Source organism: Anomaloglossus baeobatrachus, chromosome 10, assembly GCF_048569485.1.
Source record: "Anomaloglossus baeobatrachus isolate aAnoBae1 chromosome 10, aAnoBae1.hap1, whole genome shotgun sequence".
NCBI lineage: Eukaryota > Metazoa > Chordata > Amphibia > Anura > Aromobatidae > Anomaloglossus > Anomaloglossus baeobatrachus.
The window spans coordinates 155,988,340-156,016,299 of record NC_134362.1 but is presented as its reverse complement, the minus strand read 5'-3'; the positions used below and the strand labels follow the sequence as shown (position 1 = coordinate 156,016,299).

The 27,960-nt window shown below is 48.5% G+C and overlaps 1 protein-coding gene across 2 annotated transcripts in view; it reads left to right on the top strand.

Annotated features, from left to right (window-relative positions):
* NOD2 (nucleotide binding oligomerization domain containing 2) overlaps positions 1-14,970 on the top strand; it is a 61,419-nt gene extending 46,449 nt beyond the window's left edge. For both annotated transcript variants that reach the window (XM_075326768.1, XM_075326767.1), the window contains 6 exons: positions 1,783-1,866; positions 1,952-2,035; positions 4,076-4,159; positions 7,561-7,644; positions 8,002-8,085; positions 14,739-14,970. In XM_075326768.1, the coding sequence (XP_075182883.1) occupies positions 1,783-1,866; positions 1,952-2,035; positions 4,076-4,159; positions 7,561-7,644; positions 8,002-8,085; positions 14,739-14,814 (496 nt within the window). In that variant the 3' untranslated portion in view covers positions 14,815-14,970. The remainder of the gene's footprint in view (positions 1-1,782; positions 1,867-1,951; positions 2,036-4,075; positions 4,160-7,560; positions 7,645-8,001; positions 8,086-14,738) is intronic.
* Positions 14,971-27,960: the final 12,990 nt, after the last annotated feature.

Below are 27,960 nucleotides of genomic sequence, written 5' to 3'. Positions count from 1 at the left end.
ATTTTTATGGGAAAAAAATTCATTTTTTTTTTTTTTACATTTGATCTCCTTCTTGTAAGTAATTGATTTACAATTGCCAATATATAGTAATTTTGGCAAACATTTTGTAGTTATATTTCTATCCTCATCCTTTAGTAATGTCCCCATCCTGTAGTAATGTGTCCATATTGTCCCCTGTAGTAATGTGCCCATATTGTACCCTTGTAGTAACGTGCCCATATTGTCCCCTGTAGTATAGTGTCCATATTGTCCCCTGTGGTAATGTGCCCATATTTTTCCCTTGTAGTAATGTGCCCTTATGTCCCCTTGTAGTAATGTGCCCATATTGTCAGTAATGTGCCCATATGTCCCCTTGTAGTAATGTGCCCATATTGTCCCCTGTGGTAATGTGCCCATATTGTCCCTTTGTAGTAATGTACCCATATTGTCAGTAATGTGCCCATATTGACCTCTTGTAGTAATGTGCCCATATTGCCCCCTGGTAGTAATGTGCACATATTGCCCCTTGTAGTAATGTGCCCATATTGTCCTCTGTAGTAATGTACCTATATTGCCCCTTGTAGTAATGTGCCCATATTGCCCCCTGGTAGTAATGTGCCCATAATGTGCCCGCTGGTAGTAATGTGCCCATATTGTGCTCCCTAGTGGTAATGTGCCCATATTGTGCCCGCTGGTAGTAATGTGCCCATATTGTAACCCCTGGTAGTAATGTGCCCATATTGTAACCCCTGGTAGTAATGTGTCCATATTGTACCCCCTGGTAGTAATGTGCCATCCTGTAGTAATATCCCGTTATGATGTTGTTCACATACAAAAAAAAAAAAAGACTCTTCTCACCTTTCCTCCATTCCCTCAAGCTGCTTCTTACCTGCTTCTTGCAGCCGCAGGCACCTAGACCCCGTAACGATTGCAGCCCAGTACATACACGGAGCTGCCGCCATTATCATTTTTCTACTGGGTAGCGATTTGCGGCACTGCTGCTCTCCTCACATCTTTACTAATGGCAGCTACACGGGCCAATCAGAATACACCCACGTTAGCTGCTGGCCTCTGATTGGCTGGCGGCAGCTACCATTAGTAAAGCTGTGTAGAGGAGTTCTTCTCTGCGCGGTGCTCCAAATTATACTTGCTGGACGGAAAGTGCTGACAGCAGCTGCCCCGTGTATGTACTGGGCCGCAATCATCACGGGGTCTAGGTGTCTACGGGCAGCCCGCGGCCCGCGTGTTTGAGACCTCTGCTTTAAATCTTAAAACTTCAACCACATGGTACAGCACCATCTACTGTTAGTTTAATGTAAGCGCTGTACTATTTTACACCCCTGGGTATAGCGTTTATTCCGAGTTATAATGTGGCATGGGACAGACTATACCTAGTTTCTAAGTTACCTGGGTATATTCTGGCCTTGAGGGGTATAGTTTGGCCTATGCTATTTTATACCCCAGGGAATAGTTTGGACTAGGACAGTTAATCAATGGAGTATAATCTGGTATGGGCTTAATTTGGAAAGGAGTTTGGCCAAAGTAAATTTGGCCTTCTACCAAAGCAAATACGCCCATTTGAATCAACTCTTAAGCAATTTTTACAACAAGCACTCACAATTTGCGAAAGAGCAGTAAAAAAATTGGGCCATTTTACTATTTTTAAAAAAATATGGCAAAAAAGCCTCCATGCACATGGTAGGTAATGGACAGAATGTTCTCTCGGGTACATAAGCTTTGACTTATATCTCTGCTACTGCATTTGCAAATAAATGCATAAAACCAAGAACATCTCTTCCATAGGCTTGGAAATAACTTCATTACTGATGTTGGTGGACAGATATTAGCAGAAGGTCTACGGGAAAACAAATCAATTCAGTTTCTAGGGTGAGTAAAGACATCACTATCAATAGGTTTGACATTTTTTTCTGTTGAAAATGTAACAAAAATAATGAAATGTTTTATTTTTCAGTCTCTGGGGGAATCAGGTGGGAAATGTTGGGGCAAAAGCCATTGCAGAGGCTCTACAGGATAACAAGAGTCTGATATGGCTCAGGTAATTATTGCCTATTTTATGTGCCAATAAAATAAGGTTGTAGATTAGCAGAATTCATGGAGAATCATTTCAGTATATTATATTCCATATCCAGTAAAATGATTTCTTCTCTTTGTATCCTCAAGCTGTGTTTTTAGATGTTACGATTAGTGATGGATGAACCTGGACTGTAAAAGTCCGGATCAGTGCGGTTTCAAACTTACCTAAGTGCCGGACCCGGGCCCGGGATTCTGAGTGGTGATCAGGAAATAAAAAAAAAAGTAAAAATAAAGAAAATAAGAATGAATCAAGAGCTTCATACTTACCAAGTCTCCGGCGCGGTTGTATCTGCTCCCACAGCCACCCATTCACTTCCAGGGCTGCTCATTACCTTCATTGGATTTGCACTGCTTTCCCCGCCCACCGGCCATCCTGACGTCTGTGATTGGTTGCAGTCAGATGCACCATCAACCTGTGTGACAGCGTCTGCCTGCAACCAATCACAGGCGCTGTCTGCGGGTCTATGTCGTACAGTAAAAACAAATAAAAATTTTGGCGTAGGGTCTCTCCATATTATGATACCCAGCACAGATAGAGCCCACGGCCACTGGCTGCAGCCCCAGTCATGGGCTTATCTTGGCTATGTATCAAAATAGTAGGAACCGCATGTGACATTTTTTTTTAATTATTTAAATAATTTTAAAAAAACATTGTGCGGTCCGCCAATTTTGATACCCAGCCAAGATAAAGCCCGACAAGTGGGGGATGGTATTCTCAGGCTTGGGAGACCTATGCATATTGGGCCACCCCCCAGCCTAAAAATAGCAACCTACAGCCACCCAGGAATTGTCGCATCCATTAGATGTGATAGTCCCGGAACTTTACCCGGCTCATACCGATTGCCCTGGTAATTGGGGTAATAAGGGGTTAATACCAGTCCCCAGCTGTCACTAAGCCCTAGATTAGCAATGGGGAGCATATATGAGACCTCTTATTACTAATCTGTAAGTGAAAGTAAATAAATACAAACACCAAAAAAATTCTTTATTTGAAATAAAAGACAAAAAAATACCCTCTTTCACCACTTTATTCACTTCAAAAACACCCCTGCAGGTCTGACGTAATCCACACGAGGTATGCTGGCTGTATACACAATAGAGGATGTTTTGGGCTGTTTACAGGCGGATGTGGGCCATATACACAAAAGAGGCTGCTGATGGCTGAATACACAATAGAGTCTGCTTCTGTCTATATACATAATGGCTGTATGTTCAATGCAGACTGCTGCTGGCTGTATACAGAATAGAAGCTGCAGGTTGTATATAATGTATATACAGAACTATACTGTACACACATCCACAAATTATACATGTAGTATACACAGACACAGTGTAATACATAATATAGTGAGGACCTGTATATACGGTGTGGTGCTATGAATGAGCAGGGAACAGGAGCCAAAAGACATACACATGCAGAGTATACTCACCGACCATAGGCGGCTCCAACATTCAAACCCTGGTGCGCTCTGTGGTGACTTCCTCTTTGTACTGCACATGGCAGCCTATTTAGCGCAAGTGCAGTATAAACCTCAAGAGGAACAGAGGGCGGGTCGTCAGCGTCTGATAGTCTGATATCACTGAAGATGTCAGAATTGGCTGACCCCCTCTGCTTCAGTGGCAGCGGTGGTGACTGGAGTGTTGCCAAGTGAACTGGAGAGTTGCCAAGTAAAAAGGTGGGGCGGCCTGGGAGGCAGAGTAGGGCTTGGTGAAGAGGCGGGGTGGGGCCCGGAAGGCGGAGTAGGGCCTGGTGAAGAGGTAGGGGGTGGGGACCATAGCTTAATAAAGCGTAAACCAATTACCCCGATTATTGCATCGGTGACAGCCAACATCTCAGTGTCTGACGGGCACGACCAACGCTGGGGTGGGGATAGATAAGACTAAAGATCTATTCTTCTCTAGCAATTAAAGATCAATATTAAAACTATATATATTACATTTACATATTTAACATTTCTATTTTGTTCTACTGAATTCTAACTACTTTATTCTTAATTTTCAGCTTGGTGGGCAACAACATAGGAAGTGTTGGGGGAGAAGCTCTGGCTGCCATGTTGGAGAGGAACACAGCACTGGAGGAACTATGGTATTTTTTTATAGAATCCCATTCTAGCAATTTCACATTATTACACATTATTAGAGCAAATTCACCATATTACATCTCTATGGTGAGATAGTAGGAGAGTCAGAATATGAATAAGACATGGAGTCATTTAAAAAAAAAAATACACAGAGGGTTCTAACAGCAAATCAGTAACAGGATCATCACCTACTAAGTGACATTAACAACACTGATGCCTTCACATTTATCACAATGGCCCCTTCAGGCACCAGAGCCTTGAGTGTGGCAGCTAGCTCCTATATGTACCCCCCTGGTTTTGACCTCTTTATTAGTTGTATGAATGATTTATTACTTCTATCGATGCTACCCTCCAGTATAAATATAAGAATGAGAACCTATAACTAAAGACCTAATTTGTATTATCTGAAACGCGTAAGGTCACGCTTTTCCTTTCAATTTTTAATATAATCTTTTGTATTTTTTAATCATTTTTCAATAAATGTTTTTTAAATTTTATTTATTCCTGTGGGACTCTGTTCAGGTGCTGGATATTCTTTTTGCTTTTTTCCACCCTCCAGTATGTTAGTTGAATGAGTTTACCGCCCCTGAATTAAAACAAAAACATACAGAATATTTAAAATAAAATAAAAGTAAATAAATAAATAAATAGGTCATACTATACTGATCTAGCAGGAGACCCAATAGCATTTAGTATAATTTTTTGCCTTTTTATAGAAGCTATAAGGTCAGCATTCCCTATGTAAGCAATGGCAGAGCAGCCTGGGGGCTTATAACTACAATCCATATGATCTCAGTCTAATAGATGATTGGTCAGTGGTAATCTCACAGTGCCGCTCCATTTCAGCCATCACAGCAGGGTACAGCACTGAGCAGTCCCAAATATTCTCTACTCATGCCCATTGTTCACCTGATTGACGTCCCACTTAGCCTGTGAGTGTGTTCAACGGGACGTCAGTTAAGTGACCAATGGGCATGACTGTAGAACAGCTAGGACTACCCAGTACTATACCCTGCCCTGATGACTGATGTGGAGCGGGCACTGTGTGATTAGAATGTTATGTTCTGGTTGCACCACTGACTGATCCTACTTAAATGATCTGTAATGTAATTATAACCTTTAGCCTCCTCGGCTATTACTACATGGAGAATTCTAACCAAACAAGTTCCCTTTAATGTGAACTTGTCACCAGGGCAAACGTGACCATTTTTGCTTTTATTTTATTCCCGCTGCAACCCTGCCCTGAGCATTTTTTTTAAAATCCATCATATGGTTGCAGAGTTATGAGCCTTTTTTCAGCAATACTCGTTATGATTCTTCCTAGGGGGAGTGGCTCACAGACTTAGTATGCAGCACATTCTAAATACACGCCCCTGAGTATCCTGAGAGCCACGCCCCTTTAGCAAACACCTTTAAAAACTAGTAGTGATTGAAAAGGCTCATATTGTTACGTCAGTGTGATGCCCTGGCAAAACTAGGTAGTCACAAATAGGCCCCTGCATAACACCTTCCCTCACTAGGAAACACACAGCCAACCATTAAAACCTAGTCACCCCCCCTAAGGGACAGATAGACACACCAGTAGGCGTGGCCAGGCGGTTGGCGCACGCCCACCCAGGGGTCTAGACAGCCCAGGGGCGGGAAAACAAGCAGTTAAGCTGAGATCAGTTAGTAGTTCAGTGTGAGTGGAGGTCAGGCCTGTCTGTCAGGCCTGAAGCTGACTGACAGGTTCCAGGGTAGGAGCCCTGATGCCTTGGCTAGGAGGCAGACGGTGGTCTCCGTCAGCAGGAGATGGGAAGACAGCTAGGTGGAACCGAGGTGGACCGGGCCAGGGTTGTAGCCTGCCGGTACCGACACGGGGAGCCGACCCGGAAACCATAGCACAAAGGGGGGTACTCGGACCCTGAAGCCAGAAACCAGAATCAACTGGAGCTGGTTGATTAACCAATTGAGGCCAAGACTAGAGGTTCTGTCCCACCCAAAGTCCCTCATAGAAGACAACAGCCCACCAATTAGGGATAAGAGGTCACCGCCAAGGCCCATAGATCCCACGGGCCAGCGTCTGAGGGCACGGCTCCTTAGGCCACATCCAGCCGGGAGCGGACTCCTACGTTTCATACTGGGAAGTCATTTCTACTTAAAAGCAGTGCAGGAAAAGGATAGAGACCACCAGCCGGGTGGGGGACACCGAACGCAACCGGTCGCGGCAGCGGCCACCATCACCTTGGTTTACCAGAGACTTGTGTGTGTTTCTAGCTGTGAGTACACCAGCACCCCATGCGGTCGCCATCCCCTGCACTCGCCAACCAAGTCCAGGGGCCACCATCCCTGCCCACGGAGGGGTTAACAACTTGCTGCACAACATCTCCCCCGGGTGCCCCGTAACAGCAGCGGTGGTGTCCCACCTCACCACACACTGTGGGTGGCGTCACGAACTTATTACGGCCTAGCCCGTACATCTACATCCCCCATTTTATTCGGCATGTCCGCGAGACCCCCGGGTCCGGAGACCCTTGAGCCACCACCCCTGAAGGTCCGGGCCCGAGCAGCGTCGGCTGCTGGTACGGGGGCAGCACATCATCACCGGAGTCAGCTCATCGATGTCTACTCCGATCACCAGGCGACGCCGTGTTCCTGCCGTGGATAGTGCTGGTGATAGGAGAGGAGTCGATGCCAGCAGCATTGGTGGGCGCAGACTCCTCTCATCCACTGGTCTGGGTTTCCTGGGGATCTGCAGTGCCACTGGCTGACTGTAGGTGGTGGGTGTCTCCCAGCTGAAGTACCATCATTCAGCTACAGCCTATGGGAAGACACCACACCCTTTATAATGCCCCTCCTGTCTGCTGACCTCTGCCAGAGATAGTTCTGAAAATTATGGCTCCTGTTTCGTCCTGTCCTCTGATTTCGTGTGCTGATTACCACTTGTTTCCTGACTACCCTTCTGCCTGCTGTTTTTATACCTCGCTGCATGATCCGGTTTTGACCTCTGCTTGTTTCTAATTACGTCCTTGTCTGCTGATTCTGTCCCTGTTCCGCAATTCCTGGTTTGACCCTGCCTGACTACTACTCTCTGGACTGCAGCCTACCACAGGTAGTGATCTCCAGGGCCCTGTGTAATTCCAAATCCCTGTATAGGTGTTAAAGGGTTTCAGGGTTCTGGGGGTCCTGCTTGGTGAGTGGCTTCCCTCTAGCCTGTCTATTATAACCCATCTGAGTCTGTGGATCCAGGCAGGTGTTACACATATCTCTGTAATCGAGTGGTGGATTTACAAAAAAATCAGAATACTCAGGGGAGTAGTGGACATAAATTAAGAGCAAAAACAACTGGCCACTTTTGACCTGGAAGCAGATGCTCTATAACAACTTACATAGAGACGTTTTTATTGTTTGCTGTTTTGTTTTGCAGGCTGGATGAAAACAAACTTCAGGATTGTGATGCCGTTCTGATAGCAGAGAGTCTTAAGAAAAACCGTGCCTTGAAGATTTTAAAGTAAGACTATGTTTGGTATAGCCATATTCACGGATATCAGTGAAGCATTGCTAAATATCTGATTAGATGAAGTCTCTGTTCTCTGCATATGTTTCTCATGTGTACAGTAAACATTCAGGCTAAATAAATATACCTATACAAAGTATATTGTACAGAAAGTGGGCTAAATGGATAAAGACAGAAGAACAATATATGGGCCATTTGCAATCCAATACTGCATAGTGAAAAATTCCACCTACTTCGGAGGTGGTAGTTTGCCCCTAGGTGGCACCAATAGTATCCCAACCCTGTTTATTACACAAACGTTCATGTCTACTTTCACATAACTAATGCAATTTTCTGTTTTTATTTTCCCAGACTTTCTAACAATGAGTTCAGTAAAACTGGTGTATCTGCCCTCGCTGAAGCACTGAAGTCCAATAACGTTATTACTGCCATTTGGTAAGTGATGTACCTTAAGGTGTATGTTGACCACCCCACTTGCAGCATTAAACGACCCCTGATCAGTAAATACTTACCGATTGGGAGTTATTTAACGACCTGTTTGCAGAGGCTAAGCGCTCATAGGCTGCCATTGCTCTCAACAGGAAGAGGAGTATTATAAGATGCACAGCCAAAAGTATATGATAGGGGGTGTTCAAAAGTTAAGTAAAGCAATATAGAATCATAGAATTATAGAATGGTCTTTTGGAAGGGACCTCAAGGGCCGTTGGCTCCAACCCCCTGCGAGTGTTTTTCTAAGTTCCGCTTGAAGATTTCCATTGATGGAAAGCTCACCACCTCCCGTGGTAGCCTGTTCCACTCCCTTACTGCCCTCACTACCTCCCGTGGTCGCCTGTTTCACTTCCTGACTGCCCTCACTGTCAGTCTGTTTTTCCTAATGTCTAATCTGAATCTCCTTCCTTTAAGTTTCATCCCATTGCTTCTTATAGAATCATAGAATAGATTATGTGTAATAGGATATAATAAGAAAAAGAACTTACCATATAAATGAGCACACCACTGATTAAAAAGTCAAGTTTATTGGTAACATGAAGCACATGGCTAAAAACAATAAAATCCTAATGCCTGCACCGATACATACCGTATAATCCCCTTTTGGCTGGTGGACTGCCCTTGCAATACACGGCCCTGCATTTGCTGTTGTGCACACTCGTTGCCCAGTACAGGTTGTTTAATCACCAAACTTACCATGTAATATATCATGCAGGCGCATTTGGTTCTTAACTTCTCACATATCGCTAGTAAAGTATGTCGTCTTTGGCATTCCATTTACGCATGCATTGACTTGATATCCTTCCATTGATGAGCGCCGTAAACCTTTTACTTATGCGTGATACCCTTTTCTTCTTTTCTTTGTACGCGCCTGCCCGTAAGTTGATGGGCTTGTACCGCCCCGTACTCGGCAGCCAAGCCGCTCGGATCCGGACCTTCAGTGGGTGGCTCGAGGGTCTCCGGACCCGGGGGTTTCGCGGTCACTTCAACTGAAAGGGGGTTTGTGGTTTGGGGACGTAGGTGTACGGCCGGAGCCGCGTTAAGTTCGTGACGCCATCCACGGGATGTGGTGAAGGTGGACACCACCGCTGCAGTTACGGGGCACCCAGGGGAGATGTTTGGCAGCACTTTGTTAACCCCTCCGTGGGCAGGGATGGTGTCCCCGTGACCCGTTGGGGTTGGTTGGCGGTGCAGGGAGATTGGCGACCGGAGGGTGCTGATGTACTCACTATTAGTAAACACACGACTCTCTGGTAAACCAAGGTGATGGTGGTCAGTACCAGCAGCCGGCCGCAGTCTGGTCCCCCACGCGGCTGGTGTTCTCTGTCTTTCTCCCGCACCTGTGTTGGATGGTGGACTGCCTGTGCTTGCAACTTCAGGAGTCCGCTCCCGGCTTTTGGTTGCCTAAGGAGCCCTTTGCTCGCAGACGCTGGCTCGTGGGATCTCTGAGCCGTGGCTGCTTATCCCCCTCGTTGGGCTGTTGCCTTCAGTCGGGACTTTGGGTGGGACAGGACCTCTAGTCCTGGCCGCAATCAGTTAATTAGCTAGCTCCCAGTAGCTTTTGGACCTAGCTTCAGGGTCTGAGTACCCCCCTTTGTGCTCCAGTTTCCAAGTCGGTTCCCCGGGTCGGTACCGGCGGGCCACTATTCTGTCCCGGTCCACCTCGGTTCCACCGAGCCGTCTTCCCGGCTCCTGCATATGGAGACCACCGTCTGCCTCCTAGCCAAAGTTACCAGGGCTCCTACCCCGGCACCTGCTCAAATTGGTTTCTCTCCTCTGCTGGGGCTGCACACAGCTCCAGCCCACACACCTCTCCACTCGACTCTAGACTTGAACTCTAGGAGCAAACTAAACTTTCCTGCCTCAGGCTGTCTGAGACTCCTTGGTGGGCGTCTTCCAACTGCCTGGTTCCGCCCCCTGGTGTGTCCATCAAGCCCTGAGGGGGTGACTATATATGTTTGGCTGTCACCTGTTAGGGCCCCACATTACACCGTTTCCTATCTGTGACTACCTTGCCCTGCCAGGGCGTCACGGGCTCATCATCTGGTATCAAGACAACAACTTGTGTCACACTAACTTGTGTATTTTATCTCATACTGCCTTTTTAATCAGTGGAGTGCTCATTAGAGATGAGCAATCCTGCCGAGAATCGGATCGAGTAGTGATCGCCGAACCCACCTGGGAGGCAAACTTGTGTTATGAAATGGTATAAGGGGGCTGCAAATGGGGTAGAGGTGCTGCAAAACAAAATAAGGAAGGAATAAAGCAGGACATACATACTTACCGAGTCTCCATCAGCTTCAGCGCTACTTACAGGCCCACTAATTATCCCTCATACATAGTCACTGCTTTCCCCGATCACCAGTGTCTCTGAGTCTCTGATTGGCTGCAGTCAGAACGTGCCCCCACTGTCTCTGACAGCGTTATACTGCTGGTGTAAAATAAATAAATAAACAAAAAAAAATGCTGTGCGGTTCCCCATTTTTTTTAAAACTATTTAAATATTTAAAAAAAAGCAGCATGTGGTTCCTCTTATTTTGATAGCTAGTCAAGATAAGCGCATGGCTGGGGGCTGCAGCCTGTAGCCGTATGCTTTAGCTGTGATGGTATTAATATATAGGTGAAGTGCACTGCATTTTTTTTTTAATTTATTTTACACCAGCAGTATAATTCTGTCAGAGAGGGTGGCAGCACGGTCTGACTGCAGCCAATCAGAGATGCCGTTGGGCGGGAATGCAGTGAATATGTCTGAAGGATAATTATCAGATGTGGAAGTAGCGCTGCAGTCGCGAGGAAACTCGGTAAGTATGTACTGCTTTAACCCTTTTCCTATAGTTGACATGGCTGTGATGGACAAGGAGAAGATGGTTTTGCCATCTGAACAATTACCGATCCTTGGCAAACTCGCCAACTGTACGGAAAAATTGTCGGATGTCCAATCCAGATCTGGTCAAAGATTGTACGATTTTAACATTATCCGATCTTTGCCGATATGGATCGCTCATCTCTAGTGCTCATCTATATATATATATGTTAAGTTCGTTTTTTTATCATACACCGGACGATGAGCTCCAAGAATGATGATCTTTTGTGCAGCACAAAATATCATTTCAGTTGTCGAACTAGTGTTTTGCTTGTTCATCAGCTGATCGGCAGCCTGTTCACACTGAAAGATTATTGTAAAATTAGCATTCCTAGGAATACTTGATCACAATAATAGTGCGTGTAAGTATAGAACTAGACAGTTACATAAGATATCTTCCACTTCCTACATAGACAACATGCAATATCTGACCAGAGATCTTTTTCCTGTGTGCCCTAGGTGTAGCGCCCCACGTTGCAGGTGGTTAACCTACTCGTCGCCGGGCCATTTCGGGTCAGGTCAGGCTTTGTCATGGGGTGGCCTTGCCCGATTCCGTTGCCCCGAGGTGTACAGTTAAATGGTGGGGAAAGCGGGGTATTGGGAAAAGTTTGTCGTGACGCCACCTGTGGTATGTGGCCAGGGAATAGCCGCCGCTGCGTGTTCCTCGCCGGGGCAGGTGTTATGGCAGTCGGGATGGTGACGCTCCCCACAGGTGGAGAGGGCCCCGGGTGGATGATGAGGGTTGTAATGGCCGTTGGTGCCTAAGCACTGAACGGCGGCGCCGGTAAGGACGAGCCAACACAGTCTCTGCTGGTTCAAGGTGTAGTTTACTCACAACTTCAGTTACCAGCCCGGTCACACTGGTCACTGCCGTGATGGGCTCAGGTCGATCCCTAATCCGCGGGAGGTCAGAACCGGTCCGGTAGTCTGTGGGCCCTTCCTTACTGTGCTTTGTAGTGCAGGTCCCTGTGGCTTGAAGCACTTAAGCGGGTTTTATATGCTACGATATCGTTAATGAATTATCGTCGGGGTCACGTTGTTTGTGATACACATCCGGCGTCATTAACAATATCGCAATGTGTAACACTTATGTGCAACCTAAAACGATCGCAAAAGTGTCAAAAATCATTTGCCGCGGAGAGGTCATCCTAAAACAAAAAATCGTTTTCTTCTAATTAGCCATGTTGTTCCTCGTTCCTGCGGCAGCACACATCGCTGTGTGTGACACCGAAGGAGCAACAAACATCTCCTTACCTGCCTCCACCGGCAATGCGGAAGGAAGGAGGTGGGCAGGATGTTTACATCCCGCTCATCTCCGCCCCTCCGCTTCTATTGGACGCCTGCCGTGTGACGACGCTGTGACGCCGCACGACCCGCCCCCTTAGAAAGGAGCGACCTCTCAGGACAGGTAAGTGCGTGTGACGGGGGTAAGCGAGGTTGTGCGCGCCGGGCAGCGATTTGCCTGTGTCGCACAACCGACGGGGGCGGGTACGATCTCTTGTGATCTCGCTAGCGAGATCACAGCGTGTAAAGCCCGCTTTAGGGTCCTTTCCATACTAGGTAGAGTACAGTTCCCTATGCCAGTAGTTGGGATTCCCTTCAGTCTGACCGTGATCTAGGCCCCGGGATTCCTATATGCTACCTGGCTCTGGAAACTTGGGTGGTCGAAGAAGCGAGGAACCTCTCAGTCCGGCAGAATCTGGTGATGCAACATGGAATTACACCACCCTAGGGTGCTGCACCCTTAACAGCGCTGGTCCCGGGGGAACTGACACGGTATCCTCCTCAGCGACCGTTAAACTCCTATGTCCCACAGGAGCTACTGGGAAAGACATCTGCTCATTGTCCCAGCAGCTGGAAAACTCTCTGAAATTGGTAAACTGTGTGTGTGTGACTCCTAACTCACCCTGGTGGCCGCTCCTCCCTCTACTCAGCTCCTAAGCTAGTGGATTGAGGCCCCTGTTGTGCTGGCATCCTGTAAATGCTACAAACAGTTGGAAACCCCTTTTATACCCAACCCTAGCCCAGTCCCCAGTGGGGAATGAGCAAGCCAAGTGTGTAAGTGGTTGTGGATGATAAAACCGGTACCGACCTCCTTTTGGATCTATGATCAGCACCACACCCTGAGTGGGGTGCAGTACCCTGTGGCGACCTGAGCCTCAGGGGGTGCCACACTAGGTACTTTTTAGGCTATACTGAAATTAGGGATGAGTGAACCTGAACGGTAAAAGTTTGGGGTTCGTGTCAGAGAGAGTGTCTAGCTCTCAAACTTGTACTTTTAAAAAAAGTTTGTGTCTGAGTTTGTTTTCTAATAAAGTATGTTGAAAGGCTGCAGCGCACCAATCAACAATCTTTACTGCATGCGGTAAATGCCTGTACACTGCTGTGAACAATAAAGAAAACAAATTAAGTGGGCTCCCCCCATTTTAGACAACCAGTGCAAGTAAAGCAGAAAATGACAACTGCGGGCTGTGACCATCTGCTGTCAGCTTTATCTTGCCAATCATTCAGTCGACAGCCATCTGAGCAATCTCTCCCACACACGGAGAGCTCGATTGGCCAAATGCTAATGTGATCTCTATGAGAAGGCCACCGACAGACACATCTGGCATCGGCTTATCTCCAGTACAACAAAGAGATTGGCAATCTGAAATCAGACATGTCCGATCGAAATCTCCCCCGACAATTAAATAGCCAGTGCACGCACACACATGAGAGTGTTGGCCAAACCCATCAATATCTGCGGGTGTGGCTGACATTAGTCTAAGGGTACCGTCACACTTTAGCGACGCTCCAGCGATCCCACCAGCGATCTGACCTGGTCAGGATCGCTGGTGCGTTGCTACATGGTCGCTGGTGAGCTGTCAATCAGGCAGATCTCACCAGCGACCAGTGACCAGCCCCCATCCAGCAGCGACACGTGGAAGCGACGCTGCACTTGGTAACTAAGGTAAATATCGGGTAACCAAGGGCTTGGTTACCCGATATTTACCTTTGTTACCAGCGTACACCGCTTAGCGCTGGCTCCCTGCACTCCTAGCTACAGTACACATCGGGTTAATAAGCAAACCGCTGTGCTTATTTACCCAATCTGTACTCCAGCTACGTGTGCAGGGAGCAGGGAGCCGGCACTGGCAGCCTGAAAGCAGCGGTGCTAGTAACTAATGTAAATATCGGGTACCAAGAAAGGGTTTCCCTTGGTTACCCGATATTTACCTTAGTTACAGCTTACCGCAGGCTGCCAGACGCCGGCTCCCTGCACATTCAGATCGTTGCTCTCTCGCTGTCACGCACAGCGATGTGTGCTTCACAGCGGGAGAGCAACGTCCAAAAAATGAACCAGAGCTGTGTGTAACGAGCAGCGATCTCACAGCAGGGGCCAGATCGCTGCTCAGTGTCACACACAGCGAGATCGCTAATGAGGTCACAAAAACCGTGACTCAGAAGCGATCTCACTAGTGATCTCGCTATGTGTGAAGCACCCCTAATGTGTATGGGGGCTTAAAGCAGGTAACAACTAGAGACAACACAAAACAGCAAACAATGATCTTCATTTGATAAGAGATACAGAAAGTATTTATTCTCTGAAACGACTGACCATAAACCCCAGAATCAAGACTATCTATAGGCTTGACCTTAGCGGAGATCTGACTCTGACTTCAAAAACTGATGATTGTTATAATGCATTGAATTTATCAATTGGTGATTTTGTCTTTTTGTTATACTGACTCCCTAGGGTGAGAGGAAATAAACTTACAATTGAAGAAGAGGAAACATTTGACCAGGTGGATCGATTATTTGTTAAAGGATAATCAACTTATCTAAAACCTATAAGCAGATATCTCAGGACTTTCTTTGGATCATTGATGTAATTCTTGTGGTGAGGCCTTCAGTTGTTATGTTAAGGGTTAGACCTTTGTAGTGCTAGAAGTCTCAAAGTTTGGAATCTCTGAAATAATGACTACTGATTCTACAATTAAAAAATTGAAATAAAAAAAAATACAATAATATGCCTCGCTTGGAAATACTTTCAAACTGTTTATAATATACTAGCTGTACTACCCGGCTTCGCCCGGGTTAATTACTGCTGTTAACAAAATAGAATGTATTAACAAAAATTTATTCTGCACTCAAAAACCACAAACCAAATAGATAGAAATGTAATTATTAAATTGTTTATTTAAATTGGCCAATTAATGTGAAGTAATCTTCTACTCCTTATTCGAGAGCCTTTTGATAGACAACATTCTTAGTTCTTCCTGGCGATTATGTGGCGGGGTTGGTGTATGTGTGGTGAGATGTGTGCTGAGGGTGGTATATGTGTTCAAACACGTGGTAGTGTGTGGCGCATTTTGTGTGTGTTCATATCCCCGAGTGTGGTGAGTATCCCATGTTGGGGCCCCACCTTAGAAACTGTACGGTATATACTCTTTGGCGCCATCGCTCTTATTCTTTAAGTCCCCCCTTGTTCACATCTGGCAGCTGTCAATTTGGCCCCAACACTTTCCGTTTCACTTTTTCCCCATTATGTAGATAGCAACAAAATTAATTGGTAAATTGGAACGCGCAATTTGCCCCCAACACTTTTCGTTTCACTTTTTCCCCATTATGTAGATAGCAACAAAATTGATTGGTAAATTGGAACGCGCAATTTGCCCCCAAATCTTTTCGTTTCACTTTTTCCCCATCATATAATAAACAGGAGAAAAGAGGAATAAATAGTGCAAATATTTTATTGGCAAAAAAAGGGGAACAAAGGGGGTTCAAGTGGATATGCATAAAATGTTGAGTGAGTAAAAACATGCAAACATAGGAGCTGGGTGCAGGCATGTATAATGCATTGTTCTAATAGAAAAAGATGGGTACATGAAGATAATAAATACCAGTGGAGTAAAAGGTGTAGAAACTGCAGGCAAAATGCTATATTAAAGTGTCAGTGCATATATTTCCATAGCAGGGTGCCTGCATGCCAAAGGTTTTTAAAGTGTCACATGCATAAATAGCCTGACTCACAGGGCATAATAGCCACTATTAGATATAAGTACCCACCAGTAAAGTGCAATCATGTAGATGTCAATAGCAAGAGTCCAGACATCCAGATCCCAGGAAGAGGAGTTCCCCCCAACCCACCAACACGTGTTTCGCTATTAGGGGGCCTGTGCACCTTGTTAGCTTCATCCCTGATGTTTTTAATCACTCAACGTTTTATGCATATCCACTTGAACACCCTTTGTTCCCCTTTTTTTGACAAAAAAATATTTGCCCTATTTATTCCTCTTTTCTCCTGTTTATTATATGTCTGTATGGAATTTGTGCTTGTGGCATGTGACCCACGGGTGGTACTTTGACCGCAGTTATGATCAGTATGGTACCATGGAGTTTTTCTAACTTTTTTCCCCATCATGTAGATGAGGGCAAAATTGATTGGTAAATTGGAACTCGCGGGGTTAAAATTTCGCCTCACAACATAGCCTATGACGCTCTCGGGGTCCAGACGTGTGAGTGTGTAAAATTTTGTGGCTGTTGCTGCGACGGTGCGGATGCCAATCCCGGACATACATACATACATACATACATACATACATACACACACACATGCCCGGGCTAATAACTGTTGTTAACAAAATAGAATGTATTAACATTCCTGGGATAGAATGTATAAATAGAATGTATTAACGCTCAGGATAGTAACTGTCTCTCTGTTTCTTTCCCATGCTCTGTCTGTCTCCCCCTCTGTATATATCTCTCTCTCTTTGTCTGTCTGTCTCTTTCCCTGTCTGTCTCTGACTGTCTCTGTCTCTTTCTCCGTCTGTCTCAATCTCCTTCCCTGTCTGTCTATCTCTTTCCTTGTCTGTCTATCTATCTCTGTCACTTTCCCTCTCTGTCTCTTTCCCTGTCTTTCTCTTTCCCTGTCTGTCTCTTTTCCTCTCTTTCCCTGTCTTTCTCTTTCCCTCTGTCTCTTTCACTGTGTCTGTCTCTTTGTCTGTCTCTTTACCTGTCTTTGTCTGTCTCTTACCCTGTCCGTCTCTTTCCCTTTCTTTCCCTGTCTGTCTCTTTCCCTGTGTCTGTCTTTCTCTTTGTCTGTGTCTGTCTCTTTACCTGTCTCTTAATCTGTCTCTCTCTTTCCCTCTCTTTCCCTGTCTGTCTCTTTCCCTGTCAGTCTGTCTCTTTGTCTGTCTCTTTGTGTCTGTCTATTACCCTGTCTATGTCTGTTTCTTACCCTGTGTCTGCCTCTTTCCCTGTCTGTGTCTGTCTCGTTCCCTGGCTGCATTATGACAGGCCAACATTCCATATAAGGGTGTGGCTGCGCATTCTTCTGAAGTTCTGGCTGCACTGTGGCTCCCAGCTCCATTCGCTTTAGTGGAGGCAGGTTTTTTGGCGAGTAACTATAAAGTGCGGGTTTAAAATTTCCCCCCAAAACATAGCCTATGACGCTCTCGGGGTCCAGACGTGTGAGTGTGCAAAATTTTGTGGCTGTAGCTGCGAAGGTGCAGATGCCAATCCCGGACATATATACACACACACACACACATTCAGCTTTATATATTAGATTTGAAAATTATAATATTTTGTACATTAGTACAATGCAGTGCTTTCATTTTGTAAACATGTGATCATTTATGGACATATTATTCGTAGGATTTCGTTCTCTCGAGTTTGGTGCATGACTCCTAGGAGGTCTGATTGCTGCGATACTTTCTGATCACTAGAACAAAATGGTTGGACAGTCAATCGGACATTGGTGGAATATCGTCAGCCGGGGTCAACTGATGATCCTTGTCACAGTCATGACAAAGTTTCTGTGAATGCCGGCAGAGCAGCGGCACTCACAGGAGAGCATAATTTCTGCTGTATAAAGGGATGTTGAATCATTGCTCTGAACAACAGAAGCAATTGGATAGTGCAGTCATAAAATCCGCTAAATGGACTAGTAAAATCAATAAAAAGTAAAAAAAAAAGTTTTTAAAAACATAATAAAACAGGAAAGTTCAAATCACCCCCTTTTGCCCCCTTGAAAATAAAACAATAAAAAAATGCACATATTTGGTATCATCGTGTCAAGAAATGCCTGATCTATCAAAATATAAAATAATTAATCTGATCAATAAAGGACGTATTAAGGAAAAAATTAAAATGGCTGAATTCACTTTTTGGGGTCACCATAACATTGCAATAAAATGCAATAACAAGTGATATAAACATTGCATCTACACAGAAATGGGATAATTAAAAATGTCAGCTCAATTAAAAAAAAAAAAAGTCATCACTGAACCTCAGATCTCGAAAAATGTGAACAGTATGGGTCTCAGAATATGGCGACAAAAGTGCATTTTTTTTTTTACAAATTTCTGCATTTTTTTCCACCACACTATAAGTTAAACTTTACATGTGCACCTCAATACATTAGAATATCATTAAAAAGTTAATTTACTTCAGTAATTCAATACAAAAGGGAAACGCATATATTATATAGAGTCATTACACACAGAGTGATCTATTCCTATATATTATATAGAGTCATTACACACAGCGTGATCTATTCCTATATATTATATAGAATCATTACACACAGAGGTATCTATTCCTATATATTATATAGAGTCACTATACACAGAGTGATCTATTTCAAGCGTTTATTTCTGTTAATGTTGATGATTATGGCTTATAGCCAATGAAAACCTAAAAGTCATTATCTCAGAAAATTATAATAATTACCACAAAACACCTGCAAAGGCTTCCTAAGCTTTTAAATGGTCACTTAGTCTGGTTCAGTAGACTACACAATCATGGGGAAGACTGCTGACTTGACAGATGTCCAGAAGGCAGTCATTGACACACTCCACAAGGAGGGTAAGCCACAAAAAGTCATTGCTAAAGAAGCTGGCCGTTCACAGAGTGTGGTATCCAAGCATATTAATGGAAAGTTTAGTGGAAGGAAAAGTGTGGTAGAAAAAGGTGCACAAGCAACTGGGGTAACCGCAGCCTTGAACACATGACTCCGGAATGTCTGACTGAAGGCCTTTGACCTTCCCCAACAACCCCCTACCCCTTAGGGTTCTTATCTAAAATAAACACAAACACTGTGTGACGTTGGAATATAAAGGCCACAGTAGCCCCATTTATTCATAACATAAACATCAGCCATGTAACAATACAACTCTTCATTGAAGAACCCGAAAAAGGAAGGGGGGGGGTACCTGAAGGTTAACCAAAATGTTCTTTGCAACATCAGCCCGTCTCCTGACCCTCAGCCGCAACACACCGACTCGAGAGCCCAAGCCAGATGTTGCCCCCACTATGTCCCGCTGAGACTCAACCCAGCAAGGACCCGTTTACCAAACAATTGCACCGCTAGAGGTAACCCGCTCCGGCACTGGGTTCCGTCCTCTCCTCTGTGCAAACCCCCACCTTCAGACACCCCCCTCCTTTCCGCCGCTGCGACAAATACGATCTTCCTTCTTTTCTTCATCGATGTCGAATCCACAATTAGGGCGGGCGGGCGGGAACGATTCCAGTCACCGTCCAGGTAGGAATGACCCACCCCCCCTCTGACCTGCCCTATATACTACCCCCTATAGCCACCACCCCCTGACCAATCAAACTGACCCCTGATCCTAACTGCCCCTTAGCACCACCCCCAAATTTCGCACCCAAACTGACTTTCTCCATTAACCCCTTATTAACCCTATGGCCTGGCATCCCTCCTAGTCATGTAGCCCTCCCTTAAGCCCCTTCGGGTCAGCAGTCCGGGCTCTTCCTTGACTCCGGAATGTCTGACTGAAGGCCTTTGACCTTCCCCAACAACCCCCTACCCCTTAGGGTTCTTATCTAAAATAAACACAAACACTGTGTGACGTTGGAATATAAAGGCCACAGCAGCCCCATTTATTCATAACATAAACATCAGCCATGTAACAATACAACTCTTCATTGAAGAACCCGAAAAAGGAAGGGGGGGGGTACCTGAAGGTTAACCAAAATGTTCTTTGCAACATCAGCCCGTCTCCTGACCCTCAGCCGCAACACACCGACTCGAGAGCCCAAGCCAGATGTTGCCCCCACTATGTCCCGCTGAGACTCAACCCAGCAAGGACCCGTTTACCAAACAATTGCACCGCTAGAGGTAACCCGCTCCGGCACTGGGTTCCGTCCTCTCCTCTGTGCAAACCCCCACCTTCAGACACCCCCCTCCTTTCCGCCACCGCGAGCTCGCATGACCCCTTGTGCGCGCGAGTCCTCCCACACCAACAAAGCCTTCTCAAGCCCCTCCATCAGCCCTAAGGCCCAAATATCATTTCCCACCGAATTTAAATGGACCCCGTCCCGGCGCAACAAGTCGGCGGACGCCGCTTCCAACTCCGGGTGCCGAACAGAGACACCCCCAACCCGGGAAATGAACCGCCCAATCTCCCGATTCACTTTACTTCGCGCCCTGTTTACTGCCTCCACCGACCTGGCGTGCCGCCATGTCAGCCGCGCAACCATATCCGACCAGACAATTACTAGACCCGGGTGGGAAGACAGGAGCCGCAGGCAGTCACATTTTATGTCTTGTATCAGGTCCCTGGAAGCCCGGAGACCCAGGTCATTCCCACCCGCGTGTAGTACTACCACGTCCGGTGCTCTGTCCAGCTGCGAATGGTGGCGCCAGGTAGGCAACACCTCACTCCACAGCATGCCCCTGACCCCGATCCATCGCACAGTAGCCTTTTCTCTGGGAACCCCCAACTGGCGGCCGTCCGGTCGTATTCCCGCACGAAACGCCCCCCAATACACGTATGAGTGGCCGAGCACCCACACCAACAACGGTAAACCTACAAAACAAAAGGTGACAACACAGAGGGGGTGGGGGGGGGCACGAGGAAGAAAATGGGTAATGATTACCAAACAAATACCGCCCCCGACCCCCCCCCCTTCCCCACCAATAGCTCACAACAAGTTCGGCCGGACGTAAGATCTAAACCTGGCCGAGTCCCATCGTCCAATCTTACGGAGAGCCTGCGCGCCCAGACCCCAACGAGCCGCCTGAGTCGCAGCCCCAATCCGAAAGGAATGCGACGCGAACTCAGCCTCGTTGAGACCGCAACACTGCAGGCACCTCCGAAAGATGCAGACAAATTGGTAACTCGACAAGGCCGACCCGTCCTGGTGGGACAAAAGGGACCCCGGGCGAGCTCCCCTCACTTCTAAAAACGCCGACAGCCATCTGACAGGGCACTCCGCTAAACCAGGTACACCCCATAGTTCCACCATCCGACCTCTACCCAGCTGGTCCGTCTTTGACCGTCTCAAGCAACACCGCACCACATCCATACCGCATTCCACGTCCTCCAGCAACAAACCTCCGTGACTCCTCGTGTTTCTGCTCACCAGTTCACTAATTCTAAACGCCCCAAAGAAGGCCAAAACAAAAGCGGTCCCGAACAACTGGCATTCATACTCCGAACAGCACACCCGAGGCAACACCGACAACAGCTTGCCCAGCAGCTCAAAAGATACCGGGCGCCGAAGGTCTCGGCGCGCCCCCGCCCTCCGGTAACCCTTCATCACCTGGCGCACCCAGAAATCCTTCGTAACATCCTTCCAGCCCAATAACTTGAAAAAGAAGGAAATGCCCGCTAACCTGCCCGCCACGGCCGACCACGAAAGGCCTTCTTCCTTAGCCCTGCCCAACATGAACAAAACTAAATAAACTCTGTCACCTTCAGATACATGACCTCCCACCTCATCAACCAACTCGAGCCAACGGTCCCACGCTGAATTATAGCTGCGCCACGTACTGGGTGCCACCGAGTGTCGGATCAATTCCCAGGCCGGCTGCAAACCAGGTCCCACAACCAGACGGGCCATACGGTCTCCTGCTGCTCCGCGTCCGGCGCCAGCATTCGAAAGCGGTCCCACTGGAAGCGAGATAAAGCATCAGCCACAGAATTCAGCACCCCCGGCACATGTACAGCGCAGACCCACAAGTTCAACTCCAGACATTTCAGCACCAAATGACGCAAGAGATCCACCACCGGGGGGGAATCAGCTGTCAACTTGTTAACACACTGAACAACCCCCAGGTTGTCACACATGAAACGCACCTTCCTGTCTTTCAAATCCTGTCCCCAAACCTCTAAGGCCACGACAATAGGGAAAAGTTCCAACAGGGCCAAATTCCTAGTCAGACCGCAAACCCGCCACGAATCAGGCCACCTGCCGACACACCATCTCCCCCCAAAATATGCACCAAAACCACTGGATCCCGCCGCGTCCGTATACAGCACCAACTCCTCATTTGACACCACCTCACGAAGCCACAATGACCGTCCATTATACAGCTGCAAAAAACGGGACCACACTCTCAGGTCCGCCTTATGCTCCACCTTCAAACGCACAAAATGCAAAGGGTGCAACACACCGGTGGTGGCTTGAGCCAAGCGACGGGAAAAAACTCTCCCCATCGGCAATATTCTACACGCAAAATTCAACTTCCCCAACAGGGACTGCAAGTCCCGTAAACGAATCTTCTTGGCCTCAATGGCCCCTTGAACGCAACGCCTCAAATCCACCAGCTTGTCCTCCGGCAAGCGGCACTCCATGGCAACCGTATCCAGCTCGATACCCAGGAATTTCAAAACCGTAACCGGACCCTCCGTCTTCTCCGGCGCCAACGGAACGCCAAACCGGCGAGCAACCTGCTCCACTGTCCGAAGCAAAAGGGAACACTGCGAGGATCCCGCAGGCCCCATGCACAAAAAGTCGTCCAAGTAATGCAACACTGAATCTAGACCCGCCTCCTCCTTAATTACCCATTCCAAGAAACAACTAAACTTCTCAAAATAAGAACATGAAATTGAACAGCCCATAGGCAAACAACAATCTACATAAAACTTGTCCTCCCACCAACACCCCAACAGGTGAAAACTGTCCGGGTGCACCGGCAACAGGCGGAAGGCCGCTTCTATATCCGTTTTCGCCAAAAGCGAACCACAACCCAACTTCCTTAACCATTCCACAGCCTTATCAAAACGGACATACGAAACCGAAACCAGCTCAGGATCAATACCATCGTTCACCGACCGGCCAGTAGGATAGGACAAATGGTGGATGAGCCGAAACTTGTTAGGTTCCTTTTTCGGGACCAACCCCAACGGGGACACAACCAAGTCCGGCAATGGAGGGGCATCAAAAGGCCCCGCCATCCGTCCTAGCTCCACCTCCTTCCGTAACTTATCCGCAACAATCTCACCATGTAGGCGAGTCGACTGTAAATTTTTTAAACGAATCTCTCCCGTCTTAACCACTGACGGTATCTTGAAACCAAAACTAAAACCGTCACTCAACAATTCCGCCGACCCCCGATCCGGGTATCTACTTAGAAACGGCGCCATCCGATCTACCCTCACCGGGGTCCTCCCTTTTTGACGAAGACTCAGCGGCCTTTCCTTTTCCCTTCCGGAAGCACTTAAGGTGACTGTGGGCGCCACCACAGCCCGAACACTCGTGCTTGAATCGGCAGGAAGACCCAAACCGTCATTCCTTCTCATTAAACTGCCAGCAAACGCCCTTTTTGGGCCCCGACGAGGTGCCAAATGATCCCCCGCCGGTGCCCCCTGGAAAGGACTGTGATGCCGACTTCGGCGCAGCCATCAGCCGCATCCATAGACTAATTTCTTTGTGGTCCCACCGTAAACTGGGTCTGACCGCCTTCCTCTGGCGAAACTGCTCGTCATACCGTAGCCAAGCAGTCCCCCCATAGGTCCTATACGCCTCACAGATAGAATCCAGATAACAAAAAAGCGCCGTACAGTTATCCGGAGCCTTTTCCCCCACCACACCGGCCAGTATCACAAAGGCCTGCAACCAGTTCTGAAAAGTGCGGGGAATAAGGCGATAACGCCGCCGTTCTTCCTCGTCCTTTTTGCTCTCATCCGGTTTAACCCGATCCAGATTAAACTTTTCCAACGGAAGCAATGAGAATATTTCAACATATTCATCCTTCCATATTTTTTCCCTGGTCTCCTGCTTCAGATGCGCCCCCAACGGGCCATCAAAGCAAACATACACTTCCCCTCTCGCCTTGTCATCCAATCGAACAATGTCCACTGCAGCCGCAGCTGCGGCAGCGGGAGCCGCAGCTGCGGCAGCGGGAGCCGCAGCTGGGGCCGCGGGAGCCGCCACCACCGGCTCGCCAACCGCATTGCCACTAGCAACCCCTCCAACCGCAGGAGTCGCAACCTCCTGCCCCGTCGCTCCCTGCCACACCAAGCTAGGGCCCCCCACAGGGGCAAACAAACCCCTAACCAACCTCAACAACTCGGATGCCACACTGCCGTCACCCGTCACCACATTCACGACCCGCCCACCACTCGGGCCACCAAGTAAACCACCCGTACCACCAACCACATGCACGCCCTGCACGCCATCCATATCACCAGACACACCATCCATAGCCAAACCAGATGCACGAGAAATAGAAGAAACCGTGGTCTTACCAGGCTGACTCCGAGAAGATCCCGAAACAGCCGTCACATGTCCTCCGCGTCGCACTCCAGCCGCCTCGCCGACCTCTACGATCTGGTCCCCGGTGCCGTCCTCCGCGCCGTCCTCCTCCAGGGTGGCCTCATCGTCCTCACTGGACCCAGGCCCAGGGAGCCCGCCGTCCGGCAGACTCGACCTTAGGCCCCGTCCGCCCGCAGCACCATCCATCATCCGCGACGATCCAGACGCTGGCTCCGCCACATATACACCGCCTGGGGCATGCCGTCCGGCATCCCCGCGTGCTCCGGCTGATCCCGACGCCGTCCCATCGTTGTCCCTCCGCTGCGATCCCAGGCCGGGCCCCGCTGATCCGGGCCGTCTCCGCACGGACTCCCCCGCCGACACTGGGACCCCATGCTCCTGCAGGGGCCCCGCTCTGCTCCTGGACCTTGCTGCCGCCGCCACTGTGGCCTCATCTGCGCCCCGCGATCCCGCTGGCCCGCGCAACCCAGCTGGCCCCCGTGACCCCGCTGGCTCATACGACCCCGCTGGCCCACGCGACCCCGCCGACCCACGCGACCGCGCCGGCCCACGTGACCGCGGCGGGTCAGGTGACCGCACCGGGTCAGGCGAGCCTGCCGGATCGCGGGGACGCGCCGGGACGGGTGAGTACGCGGGGTCACATGACCGCGCCCGGTCAGGTGACAGCGCCCGGTCAGGTGACAGCGCCGCCCCACGTGACCGCGCTGCCCCACGCGACCGCGCCGCCCCACGTGACCGCGCCGCCCCACGTGACCGCGCCGCCCCACGTGACCGCGGCGGGTCAGGTGAGCGCGCTCGGTCAGGTGAGGCCGCCGGAGCACCAGGGGACGCCGGGTCACGTGAGCGCAGCGGAGCACGTGACCGCGCCGGGTCAGGTGACCGCGACGGGTCAGGTGACCGTGACGGGTCAGGTGACCGCGCCGGGTCACGCGGCCGCGACGCGCGCGTCACTGCCGTGCGCCGCGAACCGGAAGAGGAGGGGAGGCCGGCCGTGTCGCTCACCGCCCCGTTGCCTTGGCGCCCGCGGCCCGACTTCCGGCCGGGGCCTCGCGACGTTCCGGCTCCCGGATCCACCGCCGCACATCCACTTGGGCTCCGTCTCCGCTGCCGGCTCCTCGGCGTCATCTCCGGGCTGAGGCGCTCCGGGGGCCGAGTTCTTCGCTGCCGCTTCGGAGGCAGGGGGGTCCCATCTTCCTCGCCGACGCCGGACCATCGCTGGAGCTGCTCGTCCATCCAACGCTGCCCACGCTGCTCCGCCATCCTCTTCATCTGTGCCATGAAGTCCTCCATCTTCGGGATCCAGCCACAACGATTCCAGTCACCGTCCAGGTAGGAATGACCCACCCCCCCTCTGACCTGCCCTATATACTACCCCCTATAGCCACCACCCCCTGACCAATCAAACTGACCCCTGATCCTAACTGCCCCTTAGCACCACCCCCAAATTTCGCGCCCAAACTGACTTTCTCCATTAACCCCTTATTAACCCTATGGCCTGGCATCCCTCCTAGTCATGTAGCCCTCCCTTAAGCCCCTTCGGGTCAGCAGTCCGGGCTCTTCCTTTGTTAAGAAAAGGCCATTCAAAAATTTGGGGGAGATTCACAAGGAGTGGACTGCTGCTGGAGTCAGTGCTTCAAGAGCCGCCACACACAGACGTATCCAGAACATAGGCTACAAGTGTCACATTCCTTGTGTCTAGCCACTCATGACCAATAGACAATGCCAGAAGTGTCTTACCTGGGCCAAGGAGACACAGAACTGGACTGTTGCTCAGTGTCCAAGGTGTTGTTTTCAGATGAAAGTAAGGGGTACTTTGCACGCTGCGACATCGCTAGCCGATTGTAGTGATGTTGAGGATAAGAATTGAGTATCCAAAAAATACTTAATTCAGACATTTCATAGACTCAGGTATATAGTTTAGTAGATGTAAACTAAAACACATATTTATGAATGTTCTTGTTTCTTACTAACATGTGTATATATGTATATTGTATATTTAGTGATTTTCCTTAAACACAGTATATACCAGCACATGTAATTTTAAAGATGGCTGCCGCTTCCTGTTTGCACATGGGACGATGGACAAAGGAATTCCTAAAAGCCAGAACTGAGCCAATCAAGAAGAGGATATGCTAATTTCCATGTGACTTGAAGCCCTGCCCTACGATACTTGATTGGACTAAAACTTTTGTTTACACCCCTTTACTTTTTGGGCTAGGGGTTTGGTCTTAGGAATAAAGTCAGTCTTGCCTCAGCTTCTGTAGTGTGAGAGAGTGTTATAATTGATTCGTTGTGCACACACATTATAATTTGGAACAGCCGTCAGATCCTAAGAGTGACCGGTTGAGTTACGTCCTTAACAGTGATGCCGAGCGCGATAGTTCCCGCCCCCGTCACAGATGTGATATCTTGTGATAGCTGCCGTAGCGAACATTATCGCTACGGCAGCTTCACACGCACTTACCTGCCCTGCGACGTCGCTCTGGCCGGCGACCCGCCTCTTTCCTAAGGGGGCGGGTCGTGTGGTGTCACAACGACGTCACACGGCAGGCGGGCAATAGAAGCGGAGGGGCAGAGATGAGCGGGACGTAAACATCCCGCCCACCTCCTTCCTTCCTCATTGCAGGCGGGACGCAGGTAGGAGATGTTCCTCGCTCCTGCGGCTTCATTCACAGCGATGTGTGCTGCCGCAGGAACGAGGAACAACATCGTACCTGTCGCTGCAGCGAAATTATGGAAATGACCGACACTACACAGATCACCGATTTTCGATGCTTTTGAGATCGTTTATTGGTGCTTCTAGGCTTTACACGTTGCAACGTCGTTACCGGCGCCGGATGTGCATCACTTTCGATTTGACCCTGACGAGATCGCAGTAGCGATGTCACAAGGTGCAAAATACCCCTAAGTTTTGCATTTTATTTGGAAATCGCGGTTCCAGAGTCTGGAGGAAGAGTGAAGAGGCCACAATCCAGGCTGCTTGAGGTCTAGTGTGAAGTTTCCACAATCAGTGATGGTTTGGCTAGCCATGTCATCTGCTGGTGTAGGTCCACTGTAAAATACAAAACACTTCCACAATTAATTACAACCCAATAGAATGATTGGTTGCTCTGTGACACCTATATATGTATTCTATGAAATGCTACACCACCTGGCAACTTTGGATCATGAAGATATGATATAGCTAGAGGATACTGTACAAACCATATTTATTGTTACTATATAGTTAGAGGATATTTTGTATAATATACGGTATCTACTATTTTTGTATTGTTTATGAACGGCCCCTGAAGAACCTCTTGTGGGGAGGGGAAACGCGTTGGGTCGACTAGGGGTATATAGGTTGACAATTGTACAACCTCCTCTTCCATATGGTGTTTACCAGCAATTTCATATTTACACCCCAGTGTCTAATCAGGGGTTATGGTAATATGACGCCCTTAGGGACC